The following is a 21,205-nucleotide window of genomic DNA, read 5'->3' as shown; positions in this document are numbered from 1 at the left end:
GGACCCGCTACGTCTTCATGTTGTGATGAATGTATGATGCAAACAGTTTGCACTTTGTAGTCAACACTAAAACCCACCACACGTCTTCCTGAAGTGAATATAATAGAGCATTGCAGTAGAGATCTAGTCAACGATACCTCCTTCGTGGTAAGAGAGCCTTCCCAATGCACTCTCTCAAAGATTCTCAAAGAATTGACCATTTGTGATATGAGCACAGAATAGATAACCATGTGTATGTATAATGTACTACTGAGCAGTGGAGGCTCGTGATAAGCCATGGTCTAATGGAAGGGTTTTCATATGATTTCTCTGATCATTTCAAATTGATGAGTTCAGAAATGCACTAGATATTTCTTCATTTTAGACTCAGCGAAGTTACTTTGAAAACCTGAACTCGCGTTATTAAGTTGAGTATTGGACCAATATTTCTCTACGCCATTTTTTGAAGAACAAGACGTATCATTCCTACAGTATTAAAGTATCAAACGGTTTTTCCAATTTTATTTCGCATCGAACATCGTAGAAAAAGGGCTTTATTCGTCATTTTTATCACGCACTGGCACAACTCGATCCTGGACCAGGTTGTACAAAACTAATGTTGTCACGAACGCTTGTGTTAACTTACCTTGGCGTTATCTCCTTCAGTTGAGCCCTTTGACTCAACGAGAAGTAAGTTTATGCCAGCGTTAGTGACAAAACTTCCTTTGAACAACTAGACCCTGGCCTACAAAACTTTTCGTTTGATTTAACGTTACCCTTATCTTACACCGCCACATGACATTATTCTCTATGTGTGCGAGCGCAGCCCTGACAATAGGGTGTTTTCGCACCGATACGCGAAACGGCTACGTGAACGTCTACTCACTGAAAATTGTGTACCTGTGACGTATACACATACGCGAGTGAAAGTCATTTCACGGATAACGTGCGGGCCTTCGTTAAAGCTCTATTATTCAGACGCGCGTTTTTGCTTATAAATGGCCTTTCATCGTGAATCGAATCCCGAAACTGTTACGTCAGTTGTTTATGCGCACTGTATGACGTAAACCACAGGCCTATAAAGGATGCGCGTCCTATTCGACCGTCCATTTCGCTGGATAGAGGTGAGTTCTGCACTTGTACGCCCATGGCCTATGGCCCATGGGTATTTCAAAGATGTGTCTGCCACGTTGTCTCTGTGTTGTCCGAATTTCCCCCCTTTCTTTCGTGTACACCGGCACCGTGGTGGCCCCGGGAAAATCTTCGTTTCTTGCCTATCCTTTCGGTGTTTATATTTCAAGCTCTTCAACCTAACAGGGGTGTATGGGTGCCCTGATTTATTTGCACCGCGACTCAAGCAATCTGGATATTAGGTAGACAGACTACATGCTATTAGTTTAGATACTTCATCCACACATGAGATGCCTGCAACCTTTATTTTGCTTTGTTTTCATTTCAGGAGCAATTATGAGTAAAAAATTCGTCCGTTTTTTTCCTGCGCTGGATATCGCAATGTTGCGGGAAGCTGTGGCGGTAGATGGTGATGCAAATAGATGGGAAACAATAGCAGCAGCTCTTAACACTTGGGTGAAAGAGAAAAAGAAGACCAAAGAAGTGGTGGACCATTTCGGTATGCTCACAGCAAGATGTGTAAAAGAGCGATGTGAGCGCCTGGTAAAGATGTTTAAAAAAGAGGAGCTAGACTCCATAAAATCGTAAGTATTTCCACTTTTTTAAAATGTTTGAACGCAAGGTTATTTTTCTGTCCATGCCTTGTCCAAAAATTAACTTAAAGATTAGACTTGGAGTTTACGTTGCCATAGCCCAACCTTCTAAGATCAGTTTCCGCCCCAATGGAACTTCTAACCAATTGCGTTGAGGAAAGATAATCAGTATTCACAGCGGTCATCATTCATAACGGATGGTCTAAACTTCGGGCCTATCGAGAGGAGGTTACTTGCCTGCGGTATTACAAAACCAGATCACATTTCACATTCTCCGCATAATGCGATGACTTTATGGTTAGGCCTACAAATTATGGCGTGTCCCAAAATATGTCCGCGCATGCTATTCTCTCCCACAGTATGATGTCCATGGTATTTTGGGCCAACATCCATTGTAAATTATCTCCTAACAAAAAAACTTGAAGTACTCGCCAACTTCAAACTGAAACAAGTTTCTGCTTTCTGTCAATATTCTATGCGCATGGAAGTGTTTTGTTGGGCCAAGTCATTAGTCCCAAAAAGCGGAGGTTCCTGACCAATCGGGTCGACTTTATTGATATGATCAAGCTTCATTCGCCTTTTAGCTCTGGTACAGCTGAAGAGTACGATGAAAGAAAACAACTCCTGGGTGAAATGGTAACCATGGCTGATGAGCGGGAAGCGGCTAAAGCGTTACAAGCCGTAACGGATGCGCCGTCAAAGGATGAAAAAGAAAAACAGTTGGAGGAAGCCGGAAAAGCGATTCGGCAAGCTGCAACAGAGGGCAAAACCAAAGGTATGTCTACGCTTGTATTTTATGTATGTATTGAGAGAAAGCAGAATACAAAACAAGGCCGCAAAACAGTTCCACAAATCTTGTGGTGTCAAGAAGTTAGTGAACCCTAAGTACTGCCGTGGACGATGTTAGTCATGTTTTAGCAGAGCGAATCTTCCAACCTCGTTCCAAGGGTATTTCCCGCTCGACGGGGTTGATGGTCGTTTACAATATGGCGAACTACCTGCCCATCTCGCCTCTTAAGCCCAGGGGACGAGGTGGCGAGCCTTCACGATCTTGTCAGTGTAAGAAAACTGAATGTTGAACGGGGGTAATAGCAGACTTCCAAAACGTTTACCCAAACGTCCTACCCCTCAAATAACTGGCCAAATATTAGTTATAAATACCAGGTTTAATCCTTATCAGGTTTAATCCTTATTTCAGGTGCGAAAAGGAGATCAACAACGTCTTTGACAGACTACCTCGCCGAAAAACTAGGCCAGGATGCAGAGATTAAAAATGAGGAAACTAAGTTAAAGAAGGAGGAATTGGAACTAAAGAAGGAGGAGCTGAAATTGCAGGCAGCCAAGTTCGAAATGGAACGAAAGGAACGGGAGCAAAGATTGCAAATGGAGAAAGAAGAAAAACAAGTATATATGCAGATGATGCGTGACTGCCTGGCGAAAAAGTGACTCAAGAGATCTATACAATTTCATGTACATGTAGAATGAAATGAAATTACATGCTTGCAACTAACAACGTTCATTGATTTTTTATTCTTTTTTAAGGGCTTACATGTATTTTACATATAATATATATTTACAAATCCAATGGCTTCTAGCAGCATTCTGGTGTTAAAGTATTCTTGACAATTCACATTACAATGTACATGTAGAAGTAGAGCCGGTGTAATAGAATCAGATGCCCCCTGATATTAAATGCCCTCAACAATAGAACACGGCACCACTTAATCCGAAGACGAACAATACAGGCGGGCATCAGGAAAGGGAGGGCATTTGATTCTATCACACCGGTCGCAAATACTCCTCGAGTGACGGTGGATTACACTGGAAGAACATGGATGTGGTGTTGCCATAAATACAGGTGTGGCAGTTTGTCAGGAGCGCTCCAACCAAATACATGTTTGCGACCGGCTGCAAAAAGACCTTTAGGTTTTTTTTAAAATCTAAAAAAGCAAATTCTTGCACTATGTTCCCGAACCCCCACTCTACACATTCCCTAACGCTCGACATGCCTCTGTTGAATTCAACTTGTTCCTCCGTCAAATTCGCTCAGGCCTGCAACTGCGGCAAAAGCCCGCTCATTCGGAGCAAGGCACAATCATGTCTTCTTCCTTCAACTGGCCCAAACAAATTGCCAATCAGTCCATTGGGCAGCATGATCGATTGAAATTTGAGTGCATGAACTCTCTTATGGCCGTTGTAGCACACTCTCTGAAACTGTACCGGCCGACAGATGGGACGGACGGTTCCATCCAGGAATCCCCAGCAATGACTAAGTGGAGCACCCTTCGCCTCCACCGCCTCCGCATATGTCTGGATGTGCTGTGCATCAAGCCAAGGCTGGTTGAGGTTCGACAGGAGATGACCGAATGTTGTGCACAAGTGGTCAACCTGAAAATAAAACACCGGACAAGTTTTAGATATTTTTAACGCGGCTTGGGGTTGTATGGCCCATACAGTGTAAAATCCGTCGGTCATGCTAAATACATACACTAAGAATGAAAAAGGTTGACCTGGTGTTGTACAATCTCGGTCAGAAGTTATTAACCACCTGATATTTGTAAATTACTCCGTTATTCCCCAATATTTTTTCACCAATTTCTGATGCATGGTAGTTAGGTCATTTGTCCATCATTTGGCAAAATGATTTTTCTGATCAATGGGCAGACTTCGGTTTTGTCGTTGTTCAAAGATTACCGGTCCAATTGAGATTTTCTTAAACTCTGCAATTCCTGAAAATTTTCACCTGTAAAATCTTCTTGTTACTGCATAGATGGATATTACCATCAAACATTTTCAAAATATTTGATTTTTTAACGTGAAAATGGCAACTTTGTTGGGATTTTGGCACTCTGTTTCTGTGTCCAATGAACAGCACTCCGAGATGACCCCCTTTCTATAGTTTGGTTTAGTGGTTTTCCTAGACTTCATCAGTTTCATAATTGACATCCTGATTGAATGGTTGAAACTGACCTGCATTCATCCTTTAGGAAGAACATGGCATGAGGTTGTAAGATCGCCTATTATATTAGGCCTTGGCCATTGAAAATACTCTCAGTATCTCCTGAATAGCCAGGATGAACCTGGAAAGCACCCGAGTTTTGATCTGTTCAGTCTGCTGTCAACACATGTTTTGATATGCCGAGGACACATGGCTCAAGAGAACTTTCTGAGTATCAGAAAGGTCAGTTGATGTCATTGAAAGCTGCAGGGAGGAGTAATCGAAATGTGGCAAGGGAAATTGGTTGTTCTCATGCAACAGTGCAATTTTGGTGGACCCGCTTCCACAATGAAGGAAATCTTCATCGCCGAGAAAGACCAGGTGCCCCAAAATGCACCACTGAACGAGAGGATAGACAGCTTGTTAGGCAATCGAGGATGCATCCGTTCAAAAATGTGAAATCCTTAAGAAATGATGTGGGTTTGAGGGCCAGCCTTTCAACTGTTAAGCGGCGCCTCAGAGTGGCAGGACTAAACGGTTGCATTGCAGCACAGAAGGACAAACTAACTGATGCCCACAAGTTGAGCAGATACAACTTTGCAGTGGCTCATCAAGACTGGACTATTGAACATTGGCGTCAAGTTGCATTCACTGATGAGAAGACTTTTGTCGTTGGAGATAATGGTCAAGTTTTCGTTCGCAGGCCAAAAGGCCAACGCTTTCATTCAGAATACATCAAAATTGTTCAAAGAAGTGGTAGATTCAGCGTGCCTGTCTGGGCATGGATGAATTCACGTGGAGACGGACAGATAGTGCGCATAAATGGGAGGTTTAACCAGAATCAGTATCTGCAAGTTCTTGCAGATCAGATGGACAACATTCATCATGCTTTTCCTGACAGACTTATTTATCAACAGGATAAAAGTCCAATACACACAGCTAGGCGTGTTGGACAGTGGCTTCGTGACCGGGAAATTGAAGTTTTGGACTGGCCTTCTAAAGGGGCTGACATGTCGCCAATTGAAAATGTTTGGTCAAAGGTTCAGAGAGATGTGGACTTTACAAATGTTACTAATCAGGATGAACTGTGGCTTGCTGTCGAGGAAAGTTGGAATCGTCTTCGTGAGGACCACGAGTATTGGGAGGGATTGGTTGTGTCACTTCCTGATAGAATGAGGGCTGTTATAGAATCTAGGGGTGACTGGACTAAAGTTGATGAGGTATACTACTAGTATATAATAGAGATCATTACTACATTTTTTTTCAATATCCTTCCCTGCACAGTTCAAATCACAATTGACATCCCGTAAATCGCGTCAAATAGCGTGCCATTGACGCGCTACGCAGCGCGTAGGTCGTGCGCAAGTCGCGCGTCGGCCTGCGTGTAAGACAGGGGAAAGAATAGAGAGATAAGCCATGAGCGTAACTGGTGCGTCGTTGTCGCGCAACTCGGGCGTAAGTTGCGCGTAAATGACGCGTACCAGGAGGGATGTCAACTGTGACCTGGGCCCGGTTGCACAAAAGTAAAAAATAGTTTAAATCACTGTTAGTTTATCTTGGCGTTAACTTAACTCCAAAAAGTTAATTTGGGTTGTAAGAAAGAAAATGATTTAAAAGTAGCGTTAAGTTAGCGCTAACTTTAACTGATCTCCTAACCCCAAGATAAATCCCTATTTTGGAGTTAGCTGAAACAAAATGGCGGACAACCAGACCCCGTTTGTGGCATTTTTTCAAGCTCCACGGCATTTTAGACAAAGAATCAACCACTTGGAGTTCTTCAATGACAATAAACTTTTTAAAAGATACCGTTTTTGCAGAGAAACCATTAATTTGATAGTTGAAATGCTCAGGGAGGACATTGAAAGTGCGACCGACAGAAGCCATGCAATTTCGCCTGAGGTGCAAGTCTTGATTGCTCTCCGTTATTTTGCATCTGGAGCTTTCTTTGAAATTATTGGGGACACTTTCTGTGTAGACAAAGCTAGTGTAAGTCGTGTGGTGCACAGGGTGGCTGGCCTGTTAGATGCTGCACGGGACGATTTTATTGTGTGGCCCCAGTCGGTGGAGGAGAGGCGTCGAATTCAAGCTGGATTCTATGCGATCTCACATTTTCCCGAAGTATTGGGATGCATCGACGGCACGCACATCAGAATAATATACCCCAGTGAGCCACGTCCTGATGCTGATCACATCCCAGACCCAGCCAATGCTGCTGAGAACGACCAGGAGATGCAAGATGACCAGATAGGCCTACATGCTCCTGATCCTGCACATGCAACTGCACTGCCCATGCCTGCAGATCGCGAAGGCGAAGCCATGGAAGAAGAAAAACAACCCGCACAAGTTCATCCAGCTCCAGCCTACGAAGCATCTTTTGTAAACAGGGATATCACTCCATCAGAGTGAAAGCAGTGGTTGACGGTAAGAGTAATTACTTTTATAATTATACCTGAAAACATGTGTAACAGGTTCAATTTGAACAGTTTGAAGAGTTTATTCCCCCTTTAAGTCTGCTATGACCAATGGTTTAGCTCAGGTTATTTTGGGCCTTCACGGTCCCTGAGCCTTATGTCATTTCATTGCATGTGCTTTATCAGCTATTATTGTTTTTATAGTTTTCCTGGTCTACTGAGTTTCCCTCCAAATTCAGTTAGCCTTGGGATCCCGAACTGTGAACATGCATGTTGTAGACCTGGTCAGATGAGTTTAATATAAACATTTCCTCATATTTGATTTCTTCCTTTTCCTCCATCAACAATGTCACAAGGATTGGAACAGTGAATCTGTGGACCTGATGACTGATTTAATTCAGTATTACACATGCTTAATACTAGGGTCAATATCCATGATATCACAACAACCGCCACATCCACGACATCATGACATGCACCATGACTGATATGCTTTTTTGGTAAACGAACGTTGACCAATTCCATGATTGCCTGACCAACATATGGAATGCCAATAATGTAAAAATTATCTCTTGTACACTGTTGCTCATAATAGTTTTTGTATTTTTTCATCGTTAATTGCATAGAAACTTGTTGATGCTGAAATATGTTGTTCTGTGATGTTTCAGACGATATGTCGCAGTGGAAATTTGGATATTGATTATTAGGATAATATTTGATGAAAATATCAACTAAAAATCAACATGCCGATGTCGGTGTATTCTGCCGGTGTATTCAACAACATATGCTTACAAAAAATATTGACCCCCCCCCATGCATCCCCCCCCCAACCCCACACTCTCCGACCCTCTTCAACCACCCCAACGGCGTAACAGTCAAACAAGTTCTGTGGCCTACGATAATCAACTGCGCGTTGATTCTTGGCGTTGAGCGAGATTGCTACAAGTTTGTCCTCACACTACGACGTCCTAATGTTGTGATGACGTCAGAGGGCAATATCATTATTATATTGACTGGTCAACATAGGATTTGCTGGTGATATCACGATATGTCAAAGCCAACGTGACGTGGATTTATCCAATGGCATTTGGGAATACGGAGTGGTCGTGTAATAATGATCAACAGGCCTCCTAAATAAAATGATACATTTCCTTTTCAGGAAAATTCACCAATGTAGTTGCACGTTAGCCAGGGGCAACCCATGATGCCTTTATTTGGAGGAACAGTGACCTTAAAGAGCACCTGGAACTGACAAACCCCAGAGGTGAAGATGGACTGTTGCTGGGAGATAGTGGATACCCTTGTATGCCGTATCTCATCGTCCCGTACGGAGCACCCACAACAGAAGCCCAACTGTCCGACGTGTGAACATGGCAATACCCAATATAGGCAAGGTCAGGAGGTACTCTCGGCGGATACAACTCGCTTGTTTACACAGCTTATGGTAACTTCAAGACCAGATTTCTCTGATTCTCTACTAGTCGGTCTCCCTGCGATCACAGTGGGGCCGTTGCAGGAAGAATGCGGCTGCTCGGCTAGTAGTCAGGTGCAGGACGTCGGTGCATATAACTCCAATTCTACATGAACTACACTGGTTGTGAGTAGAACAACAAATTCAGTACAAGGTTCTCATATTTACTTTTAAAGCAATCTATGGACTCGTTCCATCTTATATTTCCGAGCTCGCACAGCCTAATCAATGTCGATTCAGATGATTATTCTAATAACGTCCTTGCTTTCAATAATTTCAACATGTTTCAGCGTATGATAATTTGCTCTCTAGACCTACGAAGATGCAACACTTCTCGGTCGCCGTGGGCAGGATGTCTATTGAACTTCGCAGCAATAATTTGGAATAGCAAAATTGTTATGTAAAGTTTCAATCGTCTGAATAACTTGATACTGCACAGCTAAAATATTATTCAATGATAGGCAGGACGTTTATCTTACTTCGCTGAGCACATTTGCACACAGGAAAATCCTTGCTTTTGAAACGTTTTAGCATTGCCAGGTGAGTCAGGCGAAGACGAGGAATTCCAAGTTCAGCAGGTCACTCCTCAAATCCAGACATACACTGGCGATGAAGTAGCATCGTACTATCAGGGTGAAGTTAAAGGAATGGGCGGCTTTTTACTTCAATACGTTTTTTTCTTCTTCTGTTTCATTCGCACACTACTTCGGACAGTTTTTAACGAGTCAGCAGGGTCACTGTTCACGAGGGCTGTTCAGGCAGTGTTGTTTTGCCGAGATTTGGGTGGCTAAAGCCTTGCAAATTACGCATTCTTTCTCATTTTTCTTATTTTTCAACGCCACGTTAGGAAAATAAGACGAATGTACGCAGTGTATGTTCAAGTGTTTTACAGCCAGTAACGTCATCCACCACCAAGGTTAATTGGGGCTCTCCCGATTCGCTTAGGACAAGGAAATATTTATATCTACTGCAAGATGTCACAGTACAGTGTAGACCCCTGTCTCGAGGCAGCGCCTTACAAGTGCATCGGTCCACTTGTAGAGGATCGACCCATGAAGGGCTAACTCGGGTCAAATCGGAGTCGATCAACATCGGTATAGCGTGATAAGTAAGTCATATTTATATTTTTCTTTATTTTTTGAGCAAGTTGTTGACTGGGCAGGGGACAGCTTGGTAGTTTTGCCCTTAGTAATACCAACCAAAGGTCCTTTAATTCCAACCTCGGCATGCCCTTTTGCATTTTTAGAGGCGCGAAGAGTTAGTTACGCAGGCCAGGATCAAGTTGTGAGTGCTGAAAATAACGAACAACGTGTTTTTTTAATGTTCGATGTAAAACAAAAATAGAAAAACCGTCTAATACTTTAATACTTAAAAAATAAGACATCTTGTTCTTTAAAAAAACGGCGCAGGAATATGAATCTGGGACCTGGGACCTGTTTCATAAAGCCTAATAAAGTGCCTTTAGCCCTAATGCTAGGATAAGAACCTCCTTAAAGGAAGAACGCGTTTCATAAACGTGCCTTTAAAATATCTAGGTTAATGTTACCATTAAGAGTGTTTCAGGTAGTGGTTTTATCCTGTCTTTTATTTTATTCGGTTCGTTTAAACCTGAAGGTAGTGTAGAGTTCATTTAGTCGCGAGGACTTCGTCCAGGGTAAACGTGGAATCATGATGCGCTTGATTCAGGAACGGAATAGGCGAAATCTTCGACGAGAACGGGTATTCAGGGATCGATTCAATCCGCTGGATTCCATTGAGATGATTTACTCATCAAGAGATATCGTTTCCCGAAGAACATATGTTTCGATCTTTGTCGTCAGCTGTCGGAGGAGTTGGAGCATCCTACTCAGAGAAATGACGCCCTCCCAGTATCATTGCAAGTGTGTATAGCATTACGATATTTCGCAACCGGGCATGAACAATCTAGTATCGGTGATATTCACCATGTGAGCATTGCGACAACATCGAGGTGTATTGGCGCTGTGTCATCCGCGTTTGCAGCACACACTGATGTTTTATGAAGCAGGGTCCCAAACAAGGAGCTGACATCTGGATGGAAAGGGTAGGTAGAGGTAAGGACCAAAAAGTTATCATATATCCACGGACACCCTACTGACTAATATAACTTTTAGAAGCTGAATCCGCAAGTGTCAAATAATAACGGTCATTCGGATCGAAAAATTGCATCGCATGAGGCACAAGGGTAGAAGGGCCACAAACCTACCTTTAACATACTCTTAACTTACCCTTAACGGGACAACTTGGATATGAGATTGGCCTAGGAAGGATAAGAATACCACTGCTTGACACCATTCGCTACCATTTGTAGTATCACAATAACGTGGTATCTGTTTAAGACTTTCGCTCGTGTTGCTAGGCATTTTTTGACTTGGCTTGCGAATTTCAAGCCGTTCTAAGGCTACATCCCGCGCGCTGGAAAAATTTCGCGGTTGCTTAGTTTATTCTACGACGATTCTAACAACTATTTTATTCCACATCAAAACCGCTTCTTGGCTGATCATATTTGGTGCATCAATTCTGTGGTACGGCCTCGTTTTGGGATTTGTCATAAATACGTCACTGGGGCAGAAGTCTATTAATGGATAGGGATGACCACGGCGTATATTAGCTGCACATTGTGCACATAGCGCATCGGTGGTGTAAAGTGAAAGATAGTCCCTCAAATCATAGAGTCCTTCACAAATGTCTTTGATTGTTTATTGCTTCTCAGGACCTGTGGCATCTTGTTTCTAAGTCCAGCCAACCTCTACATCCGGGGTCTACTTGATCAGCATTCAAAATGGCTGCATCACTAGACCCTGGATACTCGTGTACGTCATATCCAATCATATCGCTCGTCACCGCCAGAATTTGGGGGTGACGTAGTAAGTTTGACATATGACCTGTCTATTCGGGCACCACGTGTCAGCACTGTTTCAACATGACCAAAAACCGTTTGTAACCGATCAACTAATTGTAAAATTGACCAATTATCTCGGGATGTATACAGATCAAGAAGCCTTATACTTAAATGTAAAAATAAATTATCAAAAGTGATTTTGAAATAATATTTGCACAGTGCTCGCGCGATTGGGTATTGTACCACGTGCTTCTTCGTTTTATTTGTTGCTCGGAATGCCCATATGGCCTACTAAATGACGAAATTTCTTGTAGAGGCAATTATTTTTTATATCAGCATTAGCTCACATATTATCCGTGTCCATGAAGATCTATTATGCCTCCAATTGATTTGTGATCGCATTAGGGTAAATGGTTGTAGACTGATAAGTCGCCGTTTTTGCCGATTCAATATGCCATGAATATGCCAAGAGTCAAAACATTATTTACATCTTATTTGCATGACAAACGTTATTCGTTGACCAATCAAATACATGTGTTAGCTCAACATGATACCAGGGGTAGTGCAAGTGACCATAGGAGCGCGCAATGGCCCCTTGGTAAACGAGGTTGCGATCGAGTGGGTTGTGTCCTATTTCGTCACGACTCAACGCCAACTCCCTCAAACACCAACCTTGCAATGTGTCAACGACTTTGCGAGGTATTACATCGCGAAACACCGCAAGCCCATCGCAAACTCCTCACAGCCCAATTGTTTGCGATACCTTCGTGATTATTATTCGGCGAAGTTGCTAAAATGTGTGGAGATGCTTGGCTTTCATGAATATTAACAATGGCTTATACAACTGCTTTGCGTGCCCGCATACTTTGCGAGCGTTGTTCATTACTGACGTATCGAATTATATCAAATTTGAATAGTTTTTTTTATTTGAGATGTCAGCAGATATGTACCATATTAATACGCCAACAGCTACCCCATGGGCCATATGAATAAAAGCTAGCATTTGCTTTATCTACCGATTTTTAAGCATTTGCTTGTACTCGTATGAATAAAACCGTAGCAAATATTCGGAATTTTATGTCTTTGCTACAAGTCAAAGCAAACACTTTTTAGCATCTAGATGTTGCTTGGAAAGGGAAGAAATGCTTGTCTTCATATGAATAAAGCATAGCATATGCTTTTTACTTGATAGGAAATGCTTCGATTTTCCAAGGTTGCTCCTGAGGTGGCTCGAAAATTAAAGTAAGAGGTTTGCCATCTTCCGAATCGCTGATTTTATACGTTTTGGTGACGAAAAATGTATTTGCCATGAAAGCCATGTCGCGTAGATATATATCATTTACTGCCTCAATTTTATGAGGCCACGTGTAGCGGAGGTCATAGCATTTGACAATTTATTCGGATGACACTCGAGATGGGTCTATGAGCACGAAATACCAAATGTTAAGTGTTTGTGAAACGTAAAGAGGGCTGACTTGTCCCGTACGCGGATTAGACCGTTGTGATTGAACGTGCGTCAATCAGTGTCAATAACGTTACATTGTCCTGAAGTCGCTGCGTCATCCGTGGATTCGGTGACGTCGGGTTGACCCGTGGCGTCGCTCTTCATGGAGAGACGTTCCCTTCGAAGACGCAATTTGACGTCAGATTTGGCGGGAAAACTGGGTTGCGCATGTCTCCCCATAGGTGGCGACATATAGTGTGTTTGCGGGTTTGGCTCGCCGGGTGATGGTTGCCATGAAAACGGTTTCGAAAGACGGAGTATGGTGCAGGTACCAAAGTGAACCCTGTGAAATCGTATGTGAGTATGTCCCGAAAGGGTCCATATTCACCAATGTATTGCCAAAGCAGTAGGCCTACACTGAAGGGTTGTGCTGGGTTTGCAAAATAAAGGAATTAAACTGCTGAGGTGTCATTCAAAAGGTGTGACAAAGTTGGGTGTGAGGACTTGGATTCTGAGTGATATCCCGGCAGCTGATGCGCCGTAGCATGGTAAAGAAATAGTTCGAAATGTTAAGTGTTTCTTCATAATCTGCGAGAACTCAGGTTTCGGTCTGGCGAAATGGAGGACAATTGTTTCTATCAAAGTGTAATCATTCCAAAACAATTGTAAAGGTGGTCTCCCTTAGCAGTATAGGCCCTCCCTTAACATAGGTCTATGATTTTTAACGTGGCAAATTATTTAACAGATGCAGGACTTCCCCAATTAGATGACAGATAAGTCGGATGATGATGACGCGAGGATTCTAGGGCATTTGCCCCCCGGACATCTGCCCCCCGGATCTTTCCCCCCGGATTTTTGCCTCCCGAACATTAGCCTCCCTAGGACTTCTGCCCCCCTAGGACATCTGCCCCCCGGACATTTGCCCCCCGGACATTAGCCCCCCTAGGACTTCTGCCCCCCTAGGACATCTGCCCCTCGGATATTTGCCCCCCGGACATTAGCCCCCCTAGGACTTCTGCCCCCCTAGGACGTCTGCCCCCCGGACATTTACCACCGGGGACAGTCAAAGAGAACTTGGATGAGTCGGTCAGTCCAAGAGTAGCAGGATGATCAGCTTTGGCCTGTATTAATAGATTTAAGAGCATACTTATGTGCATTACTCCAGGGCAATCCATAGGTCAAATGTAAGAATGGTAAGGATTGCTGTATTTCTTTTAAATGAAAATTATTGAAGGTAGCAGAATTACTGAAGGTAGCAGGTAGGCCACCCTTCAGTAATTTTCAGCACAAAATAATTTAAATAATGATTACCTTCTTTGACCTGTACTATAACTTCATTTCTTGATTGGTTGTGATGGTGGAAGGAGACGGAGGTGTCATGTGAAGTTTTCTATTTTAATCAAACAACAAACACGTTTCAAAACATCAGATATACATGTACATTGTACTAAAAATAGATTTACAGAAAAATTGTATGACAGAGGCATTTCTCAGAAAAGGAGTATCATTAGGCCACTTTAAAAAAAGCTGGTTAGCCTCCTTGCTTCTGGGAGGAGGTGGGTAGGGGGAGGTGTTTTTGTTTTTTTTAATTCATTTTAAGGCTGAAAATATAGCTGCTGAGCAAATAAAAAAAAATCTGAATCATGATAAAATCCGGGTAGGTGTACATTCTAGTGTAAAATGCACTATACATTTTTTTTGGCTCTCGAGCACTTTGCCGGGTAGGAAGGGGGACGCCAACTAACTTTTTTTTTATTCGGGCTTAGCTACGCAAGCCTATCCCTTCACAAGCATCGGAATAGCATTCCGCGACGTTACTATATATAGAATTATCGTTACTATAAATAGAAAAGATGTATTCAGAAATCCTATGGGGGCTAATGTCCGGGGGGCAAATGTCCGGGGGGCAGATGTCCTAGGGAGGCAGAAGTCCTAGGGGGGCTAATGTCCGGGGGGCAAAAATCCGGGGGGCAGATGTCCTAGGGGGCAGAAGTCATAAGGGGGCTAATGTCCGGGGGGCAAAAATCCGGGGGGCAGATGTCCTAGGGAGGCAGAAGTCCTAGGGGGGCTAATGTCCGGGGGGCAAAAATCCGGGGGGCAGATGTCCTAGGGGGGCAGAAGTCCGGGGGCAGAAGTCCGGGGGGCAAATGTCCAGGGGGGAAGTGTCCTGATACCGACGCGAGAGAGTGTGTCAACGAGGACAGAACACGTAGCACTTTCGCCAACATCTTTTCATCAGGAAACCTCTTGACCCCCTATCAACTTTCTGGGTGAGTTTTTGCTCCTCTCCCACACACATAACTCAAGTGAAAGGCTCTGAAGTTCAGGAAGCTTGGCCCCCTTCTGTAACAATACCAAAACCACAAGATGAAATAGCTCACCAGCACCATTTTTAGCAAAGCATCTGCAGTGAAAGGTCCACATTATTCATTCGAAAACATGCATAATCTTCTACTTTTAGCAAATAGTAACCTCTACTTGAAGGATTTGCTTCCAAGGAAATGCTAGTTTTTATTCATATGGCCCAATGGGGCGGGAAATCCGTCAGACGCACACTCATAACCGGTTGGCCAATGAAAGTTCTCGACGCAAAATAACTAAATTGATGTTGCCAACCTCGCCAAATGATCAGGTTACCCTTCTTTTATACGACGTCTATACAGTGCATTTGGGTCTGGTCAGTATACCTGGAATCGCCCATAAGCAATAACAGTTACTACTATCGAATACCTGGTCATCCTCTACGAGGACTTTCAGACGAGGGCTTTCAGCAGATATATATTTCAAGTCTGTGTGGATTTTTTCCTCTAAGTTAACCGAGATGTTAATCTCTTTTTGGCTCTTCAGAGGGGAGTCTGTACGATACCGCAGTGTCCGTCGTCGGTCGTCGTCTGTATCCATTTTCAAAAACAGTTTCAAGTTCCCTAACCGAGAGGGCTATGAACTTGAAACTTTGTACTAATCACCTCCTAGGTAAGGTGACCTTTGACATTGAACTTCGGTTCGACATCCAATTGATGTCAGGACATGCATAGTGCCTGGAGAAGCATGGTTCCTAGACATGCATGGTGCCTTGGCATGTTTGGTGCCTGGGCAATATGCATCGAACATGCATAGGCCTAACAAGCATGGCGCCTGGACATACATTGCGCCAGGGCCAGCATGGTGCCTGGCAAGCATGGTGCTTTGACATATACATGCATGGTGCTTGGGCATGCATGGTGCCTTGTCATGCGAAATCTTCATTCCGCCTTCTTTTGGAGGTTTTATTAACACACTGGGTGAGGTCAAATGTCTGAGTAAACTCATGGCTAACTCTGGGTAAACCCTGGGGAATCCCCACCGATTCCGGGAAACCCATATACCTGGTATTCTATGCCAATACATGTGGCTTTCTGCATGCAGTACATTTAAACATGGCGAACATAGCAAAGTGATTCAACGTTTTACTGCCTAACAGCAGCAGCAGCTTAAAACATGGGCACAAACAGCAAGGCTGAGTTTGATCTGTTTTACTTTTACCAAAACATTTGTCCACCATCCAAGTTAAATAGTGTTCGTGGCCAGAGTACCCTGGGTCGTTTTAAAACTGCACTAAAAACCCATATTTTTAAGAAATTATTTTGAATCCTTTGCACGTTTTCTTTAGCAATGACTTTTATTCTATCATGTATTAATGTTATGTTTTATTATAAATTGTAAAGCGCTTAGAAGTTTTAACAACGTTAAGCGCTATAAAAATGTTTTTAATAAAAATTTTTAATAACAATTAACTAACAGTTTACAGCTTAGAGGTAAAAGTCAACTCTGTAAATGTTCCTGCACTAAGATCACCAGGAAACTCAAAAAGCACAGGTTAACCCTAGGGTAAACCATACTTTTACTTCACCAAAGTGCAAACGTTGAGTTTCCTTGTAGTTAACTTCAATTTTTGAGAGGTTTAGCATTAGCAGTGCTCGAAATAAAAAGAACAGCCAAACAAAAAAAAATGCGTTTAGGCCTATAGGTCATTGAAAGCACATTTCGGATATATCCCTCCTATACACCTTTTCTGAATAAATCATCCAAAATGTGCTTTCAAAGACCTTTAGGCCTAAACGCGTTTTTTTCTGTTTATCTGTTCTTTTTATTTCGCGCACTGCTAATGCCACAAGTACCACGGCGCGAGATAAAACGAGATTGCAAGAAACGTCCTCGTCCCTAAGATCCGTAAGCCATGCAAAAAGAAGCTGGGTGCTATTTGTCTAGTGTAATGGCACCCAGGGTGCTTATTGTCCAGTCGATCTCGAACCTGGGTACCATTTGTCGGCACCCATGACGACATCCACCCTTTCAGCTTTACTATACCATAACTCATAACTCAACTCACACTAGTATCATCATTCATCATTCCAATCGAGGCAGAATAGCAAAACAATGGCAGTGATAATCGTATTGATCGCAATTCACATATATTGTAACTATAATGCAATTAATATCAGACCATTCAGATCGTTATTCTAATAACCTCTAATAACCTCCTTGCTATCAATAATGTCAGCATGTTACAGCGTATGATAATTTGTTCTCTAGACCCACGAAGATGCAACACTTCTCGCTCGCCGTGGGCAGGATGTCTATTTAACTTCGCAGTTTTTTATTTGGAATAGCAGAATTGTTATGTAAAGTTTCAATCATCGGAATAACTTTATACTGCACTATATTATTCAATGATAGGCAGGACGTTTATCTTACTTCGCTGAGCACATTAATTTGTAAATAGTACAATTCATGCTTTTGACACGTTTAAGCATTGCCGATGAGTCAGGCGAAGCCAGGTATTCCCAGTTCAATAGGACACTCCTCAAGTCCAGACATACACTAGCGATGAAGTAGCATCGTACTATCAGGGTGAAGTTAAAGAAATGAACGGCTTTTTACTTCAATAGATTTTTTCTTCTGTTTCATTCGCACAACTTCGGACAATTTTTAACGAGTCAGCAGGGTCACTGTTCACGAGGGCTGTGAAGGCAATTTTTTTGCCGAGATTTGGTTGGCTAAAGCCTTGCAAGTTACGCATTTTTTCCAATTTATTTTATTTTTCGAGGCCACGTTAGGAAAATAAGACGAATGTACGCAGTGTATTTTCAAGTGTTTAACAGCCAGTAACGTCATCTGCCACCGAGGTTGATTGGGGCTCTCCCGATTCGCTTAACAACCAGGAAATATTTATATCTACAGCAAGACGTCACAGCACAATGTAGATCCCTGGATCCAGGCAGCGCGTTACATGTGCATCGGTCCACTTGTAGAGGATCGACCCATGAAGGGCTAACTGGGGTCAAATCGGAGTCGATCAACATCGGAATTGCGTGATAATTTAGTTATATTTGATTTGTTTCTTCCTTTTCTTTTCAGCAATTTGTTGATGGAAACTACATGTGCTTAATATGTAAAATAGGAATTGACTGGGAAGGGGACAGCTTTGTATGTTTTGCCCTTAGTAATACCAACCAAAGGTCCTTTTAGTCCAACCTCGGCATGCCCTTTAGCATTTTAGAGGGGCGAAGAGTTACCCAGGCCAGAATCAATTGCAAGTTGTGAGTGCTGAAAACGATCAACGGGTTTTTTACGATGTTCGATGTGAAACAAAATTGGAAAACCGTCTAATACTTTAATACTTAAGAAATAAGACACTTTGTTCTTTAAAAAAACGGCAAAGGGAATAGCAATCAGATGTTTTGATATTGGTCCAAAAGTCAACTTTATAATGCAAGTTCATTTTTTTAAAAGTAATTTTGCTGAGTTTAAAATGAAGACATATCTAGAGCTTTTCTGAACCTAAGCAATGATCAAATAATCAGATAAGTCATATGGCAACCCTTCCATTAGACCATGGCTCATCACGTGTCTCTACTAATCAACAAAGCATTGTACATACACATGTCTATGTATTCTATATTGTCATTCCATATGGTCGATTCTTTGAGAATCTTTGAGCGAGTGCATTGGGAAGGCTATCTTACCACAAATGAGGTATCGTTGACGAGATCTCTACTTCAGTGCTCTATTACATTCACTTCAGGAAGACGTGTGAGTTTTAGTGTTGAATACAAAGTGCAAACCACTTGCATATTACATTCATCACAACATGAGGATGCAGCGGGTACAAAATTAAACAAACAAGGAGCTGACATCTGGATGGAAAGGGTAGGTAGAGGTAAGGACCAACTACTGACTAATATACTTTTTCGTAGTTCAATCCCCAAGCGTCAAATCTTATCATCATTCTGCATCGCAGAAATTGCAAAAAGTGCATCGCATGTGGCACAAGAGCGGAAGGGCCATAAACCAACCTTAAACATACTCATACCCTTAAAGGGACAACTTGGATGCGAGATTTACCTAGGAAGGATAATAATACAACTGCTTGGCACATTGCGCTACCACTTGTAATATTACAATAACTTGATATCTAGGTCTAAGGCTACATCCCGTTCTAGCGCATTGTTTATTTCAGTTCAATGAAGTTTCATCGATCTTGTTCGGTGAAGTTGCGGTCCTGCTGGAAGCCGGTTTTGTATGCAAAACCAACACATCTTACTTCCAAGTTGGCCCTTTAACTTAAAGGACCATTGGCATCACGAAGGGCAATTTTACCCAGCTATTGGCTGCCCAGTCACCTCCTATTCTACGTACGTGGTTCCCATCAACATATTGCACAACTACTCCATTATCCATAGGCAATACAAAACTGTCCAATAACGAGGAGTGTTATAAATATCACGCCGGACATCATCTTGGTTTCGTCTTCAAACGAGGAAAGGAATGCAAAAATGCGCCCATAGAGGCCTCGCTCCTCCGAAATTGTCATATTTCTTCAATGCCTACTCGCTACAAGAAAGGCTATGGTGCACCAGCAGAGTTGACATGGTGTTGTATGGAGAGATGCGTAATCAACTTAACTCGACCTTGAACCTGGATATTTAATGACTCCATTCGAACATGTTTCGCGGGCAGACCGATTAACACATACTATACAGAAACAAATTGAAGTTGTATCGCCTTCAAACCAAAGAGCTCCAGAAATGGGACCGCATATCCCAAAATGGGACAAAACATCCCGGTGTAATGTTTTTGAGTGTTTCTATTTTTGAGTGTTTCCCCTCATTGTTTGGGAACGCTAAAAGATAGATTGACAAGTTTTTCTGTGTTTCGCCCTATTAAAAAGTCATGGTCTCTCTAGCTGCCTATTGTTTGGAAACACTGACACATGGGAAACAACCACAGATGTTACACCGGAATGGGACCAAACATCCAAGCGATGGCGGACGATAATCATTTTGTTAAGTCTGTTTGCTTGCATTTGTCCTTCATACTCGTCTCAGATAATTTTGTTCCAAAAACTGGCTCCATTAAGCCGAGCAGTTCTTATTGAGCTATATGATAATTCCAATTATGTTACGTATATACATTTTTTTAGTAATAGACTTCTTAACTCTCTGGTTCAACTTCATCCGTGTCAATTTTTATCATTTTCGGGGGCTATTGGCAGAGTTACACAAATAAGAACGCATAAGCATTTTAGAAACATGCAGTTTAGTTATTACATGGTCATTATATCTTTAAAAATGTCCGAAAAGCTCTTTTAATTCAATGAATAAATGAATCATAACAGTCATTCGTAAAAACCATATGCTATACACCTTTCCAGAATTGGGGCGCTGAGTGTCCGAAATAGTGATGTCATAAGGGGAAACTAGGCCTTATGGTGGAGGGACAAAGGAGATAGTCATGGTTGACCAACACACTTGAATGCCGGTGTGACGGGGATAGTAGTCCTAGGGCTGATAGTCCGTGTAACAATAGTCCGCATTGCTAAATGTTTTGGTTAGGGTTAGCGGTACAATAGATCATGCTGCTTAATTGGTCAAATACAATGCTACCGGACTATGACTCCAGGAGGTTTATATCCGCTGTCACACCGGACAAGGGGGAAAAAGTTAGTTCCAATGCAAGCCACCAATTTCGGGAAGCATGTATATGCGCCTGTGTTGCCAATGGATTTCTTATTATCTATATCGTTTGACTAAACCCCCTGATGGGTTACAGGGGACTATAGGCAGGAGCGGAGAGGTTAAATCGGCCACCTTTTTGCTGACTCATAGTATTAAAGGGCTCAAGGTCATTTTAATTCACCACTAAACATATCCCTCGTACAAGCGTGATACGTTTTGACGTACTGAAAGATGAGAGAGACCCCTTTATCTTGTCTACCTAGCTACTGCATATATCGCAGAGTCCATTAAACACTGTTTTCGATTAAGAGAGTAATTACTTTTTCGACTTCAAAATAATCCAGTACACTTTTATAAAAAAGATAATAGCAAAAGAATTGA

At 42.4% G+C, this 21,205-nt stretch overlaps 1 protein-coding gene across 1 annotated transcript; it reads left to right on the top strand.

The window, feature by feature from the left end:
• Positions 1 to 1,491: 1,491 nt before the first annotated feature.
• Positions 1,492 to 3,149, top strand: LOC135497696 (uncharacterized). Its single transcript, XM_064787531.1, has 3 exons — positions 1,492 to 1,694; positions 2,288 to 2,478; positions 2,902 to 3,149. Exons 1-3 carry the CDS (start codon positions 1,492 to 1,494, stop codon positions 3,147 to 3,149), a joined length of 642 nt encoding a protein of 213 aa, XP_064643601.1.
• Positions 3,150 to 21,205: the final 18,056 nt, after the last annotated feature.

This window comes from Lineus longissimus, chromosome 13, assembly GCF_910592395.1.
Source record: "Lineus longissimus chromosome 13, tnLinLong1.2, whole genome shotgun sequence".
Classification (NCBI taxonomy): domain Eukaryota; kingdom Metazoa; phylum Nemertea; class Pilidiophora; order Heteronemertea; family Lineidae; genus Lineus; species Lineus longissimus.
Note: the sequence above shows the minus strand (reverse complement) of the source record. Positions and strands in the feature narration are given on the sequence as shown.